General features: G+C 44.4%; 1 protein-coding gene across 1 annotated transcript; it reads right to left on the reverse strand.

The window, feature by feature from the left end:
* Window positions 1–284: 284 nt before the first annotated feature.
* LOC135488515 (uncharacterized protein F54H12.2-like) lies at window positions 285–809 on the reverse strand. Its single transcript, XM_064773153.1, has one exon. It carries the CDS (start codon window positions 807–809, stop codon window positions 285–287), a length of 525 nt encoding a protein of 174 aa, XP_064629223.1.
* Between the last annotated feature and the right edge of the window lie 3239 nt (window positions 810–4048).

Here is a 4048-nt window from a genome sequence, read left to right on the forward strand (position 1 = left end):
GATCATGCGTGTATTTCGCCTGTAATGTTTTCTTGTGCCTAGAAAATCGTAGAATGTTGATACAGCTGGCAAAAAGCCGTACGGATCAATATTCGGGTATTTGATTTGGAGAAAAGTAAAAACCAATCCAATGTTTGCCTCAACCGGAAGCGATGTCCGTATTCACAACGTATGCACATGGTTTTCTGTCTCTTGGCTCTAACGGCAGTGTATCAGCCGCGCAAACTTCAACGAAGGTTGTTCGTGTTTCCAAATGTCGTTTGAGAAGACGATCGATTTCCTTATTATTCATTGAAGGTGACTGTGCGATTGTTGTCAATTTCCACAATAGCGTCGAATTCCATATAAACTACAATAGTTATACTCTTATCGGCTGGTTCTTTCAAACGAATGTCAAGACTTATGTTTCCTTCACGTACCAAGTTGAAATTGGAACCGTTTGAATCATCTGCTAACAGGTTGAAGACGTAGAGAGCGTATCCTTTCGGATAATCCTCGTTCGCGTTTATACCTATTCCCTGGTCAGTTCCCCAAACGTTAGTTCCGTGTAATACCGTGAAGTAACCGGGTAGGAACTGATCGTTGCCGTAATCGAGTTTGATCGTTTCAAACGGTACTGGCGTTCGGTTTTGTCGCAACGTAATACTCGACACATTGAAGTGTTGAAAGTTGAACGGGTTCTTGTCCTGCGTTCCGTTGAAAGCGTTGGACTCCACCAATCCTACGACGATTCTTCCCGGTAAACGACCCTGTAACAAGTTATTTTCTGACAAATCCGAACGGTTGGCGCCACGTGTATAAAACTTCATTTGAACCGATGTTACGGGATATTTGGCGGGTCCTTGCAAAAGACATTCCTCATGGCTAAGGCGAACATGTTCGGCAATAGTTTTGATATTGATTTTCAAAATCGCTTCCTCCAAACTAATCGTGTACTCCTAGTTGTTATCCTTGGCAATTAAGACAAAACTGGGGTCTTGTCTCACCAATCTTACCGTCAGTTTTACTTGACTCAGAATTAATTTTTCTCCGCAAAGAGTTCGTTGTGAATCTGCCCCAGGCATTCTACCGTTTTACTGCCTTTAGTCCACTTTAAGCGAGCATTGGCGCCTTTGTTTGCACTTGTTCCTGTTTTCACGGTATTACCCTGTAGATCGGAGTTCGCTGTGTTCTTGTAATATCCACCAATTTGGAGCTGGTCACTTCTTGCTGCCTTCGAGAACGAGAGGGTGGACTCGAGATACGATCGATAGCCGTACATCTGATCGTGCCCCCCTACCTGTCTTCCATTGGCGTAAACCTCAACTTGTTTGAAATAGCTTCCGATAAAATAATTGATGGGAAACACCAGCGATTTATCGGGAAAAGGGTCCGCTGTCGTGAGTACGGCACCATCTTTGTCCAGTATCCTGAATTTCAGATATAAAAAGCTGTCTCCCAAATTCAAATATTCGTCTTCGGCGGCGTTGACCCTAAATTCAATTGGACCACCCTTGTCCAGGGAAGTGATAGGATGGAACTCTTTGAATGAACTGTCCTCTATACTCGTCTGTGTGGGCTTAACTTCAAAGAGTTCCAATTCGCTACGTCCGCAATCGCAAGAGTCCGTATCCAATAGCGACATGATAACTCTTATATTTTAGCTGAAGAAAATGTTGCCTCCCTGTTGTTGTCGTTGTTTTTACGCGATTTTCTCTTCCTTTTTCCTCCTTGGGACTCACATGGGTTTTTCCTTGTTTTTTGTGTCTTTTGGCCGTTAAACTCTGCCCAATTTCTTCATCTGTATTATCCGGCGCTAAGATGTGACGCTTGATCCCGCCAACAACTTGTTTTTTAACGTTATGTCCGATTTCGTGTAAGCTTTCTTTTCCCCTTTCCTTCAGGGCGGTTTTAATATCTTTTTCATCGGACACCACGTCCGAAAGCGCTTGAGCGCCCGATTTTAAGAGGCTCTTTCTAGCGCTTACGGCTACCTTTTTTATGGAAGGAACCACGACTTTTTTCAGCATCGGAGCCACTGTTTTGAATATTGAGCTGAATATGCCTCCGAGTCCATGACCATGCTGGTATAAGCTATCTCCTCGAAAAACGGGAAGCCCAGAACCCGTCTGATAGTGTCTTCGATATGCGTTTAAGTCCGGACGGTAAGGAACCAGCACCATGATGAATTTGTCCTCGAACGATTTTACAGGCTGAATGTTTGTTTCCTGTTTTTAAAAACACGATATTTTCCCCTCACAAACCCTTTAAGAGCTAGGTGCGTTTTTCCCACTTGGTTATGCGGTCCGATTGTTCTTCTTCTTCGTTTTCTTTATGACTTTTGTCCGGACTAGCTGTTGATTCCAATAGAGGACTCCATGATTTGTTTAGGGACCAATTGGGCACAGTTTGTACAGGCGTTGCTTTTTACTCCCGAGTATAAGTGCTTTTTCCCTGGTTTTACTCAGACGTGACGAGCGTCGTTGCTTCGGTATTTCTGAATCCTTAAACAATTTTGGTGCACTTGTAGCTTTTTCTTGTGGACTCATGGCAAAAGATAGTGGTATTGGCAAGCCCATAACCGATGTTTCCTTCCCTTGGGCTGCTTTTTTCGCCTTCATCAACGGCGAAAAGACACCCTCTTCTGTGCTGATGCTCTCCTCCAATGTGCGCCCCGCGAGTGGAGATAACAATTTTGACTTCGTAATAGCGCTCTGAATTGTTGTCAATTTGGAACCGTCCTCATCAGCGACAAGTTTCGGTTTTTTTCCCTCTGATAGTAGTGGGGGTGTGTTGGTAGACGGTCTCTTCATTTCCGGTGTATAGGCTATCCATCCCGGCGGCACTCCGATCTTCAAGAAGGCATCTCTTAATTCGGTGGCCCCTGGCGGGACAAAGTTCATGCTCTCCGGCTTCATTAGGAATTCAATGTTTCGTACGATATTTGTATTGGGTAACTTTGTTCCCTCGATTATTAATTCGTAGCTGAACGGATCCCAGTCTATCGTTGAACGGAGACGTCTTACGTAATTTTTCATAATGTCCTTAATAAAGGGGTGGTGTAATTTCAAAGTTGGCGCGATCAGATCGAGTACATTCTTTTCCCCGTAATCCGCTACGCGATCGTATAAAGCTTTTGTCTCTCTTCTTCGAGCCTGACTGAAAAGTTTCATTTTTAAATCGACCGGTAGATTGGCATATTTTTTCGCCACTAACAGTCGATCCGATGAAGGCTCCTCCTCCTCCTGCTCCTTGTCATATGCTGCCTCGTTGCTGATAGAGTTAAAGGCTTTCGCCGTTGATGAATCGTAACTGTTAGTCGGTATGTCTGCACCGACCATCGCACAACGACGCTTGTAGACTTCCAACGGAATTAAGATACATTCCTCGAATCCCCCTTTGTCCTGTTGTCCTGAATATCTGGCCATTTTGCTGGCTAAAGTTCTACTTCGAAAACGGAGGAAAGACTTATTTGCCGATTCCACCGATCAAACTGCCAATCGCCGAAACGGCCAGTGGAATCAAGGCGCTCAAGAATCCTCCTTTGATGCCTTCGGTCGCCAGTATGTCTTTGCGTCGCTGCAGGCTTGTTCGTGGGCGAAAGAGCTTCTGTACCATAGAGCTGTGTTTCTGCAATTTCCTGATCTTATCCGCTGAAATGCCGCTCACATTTCTTTTACCCACGTTGTGGATGCATTCGAGCAAAGCGTCCATTTGCCCCGCGTTGGCGATTTCCAAGAGTTTTGCTTGATTCTTTTTGCTAGTTTTGCTCAAGAGCGATAAAAAATCGATATGATCGGCGGCAGTGGAATCGCGAGGGAGATTCCTCTGCCTATTATAAGACTGTCTCCTCCCCGTTCCTTTGCGTCTCCCCTTCTGTTTACTCCGAATTAATTGCTCCATGAGGTGTCTATTATTTGGTAGCATCTTAAACTATACTGGCACTGGTAATATATAATTGCACGAAACGATCTCTTTTGACTCAATGTTTATTGTTGTCTTCTCACACACCGCATCCAAACGAAGCCTATCACATTGTTCTTAGCTGTTTTTTTGCCAAATTCGCTTA

Source organism: Lineus longissimus, chromosome 5 (assembly GCF_910592395.1).
Source record: "Lineus longissimus chromosome 5, tnLinLong1.2, whole genome shotgun sequence".
Classification (NCBI taxonomy): Eukaryota; Metazoa; Nemertea; class Pilidiophora; order Heteronemertea; family Lineidae; genus Lineus; species Lineus longissimus.

Bases quoted from the DNA above. Each gene is read 5' to 3' on its own strand.
- LOC135488515 (XM_064773153.1), bottom strand. From the start codon at position 809: ATGAAGTTTTATACACGTGGCGCCAACCGTTCGGATTTGTCAGAAAAT.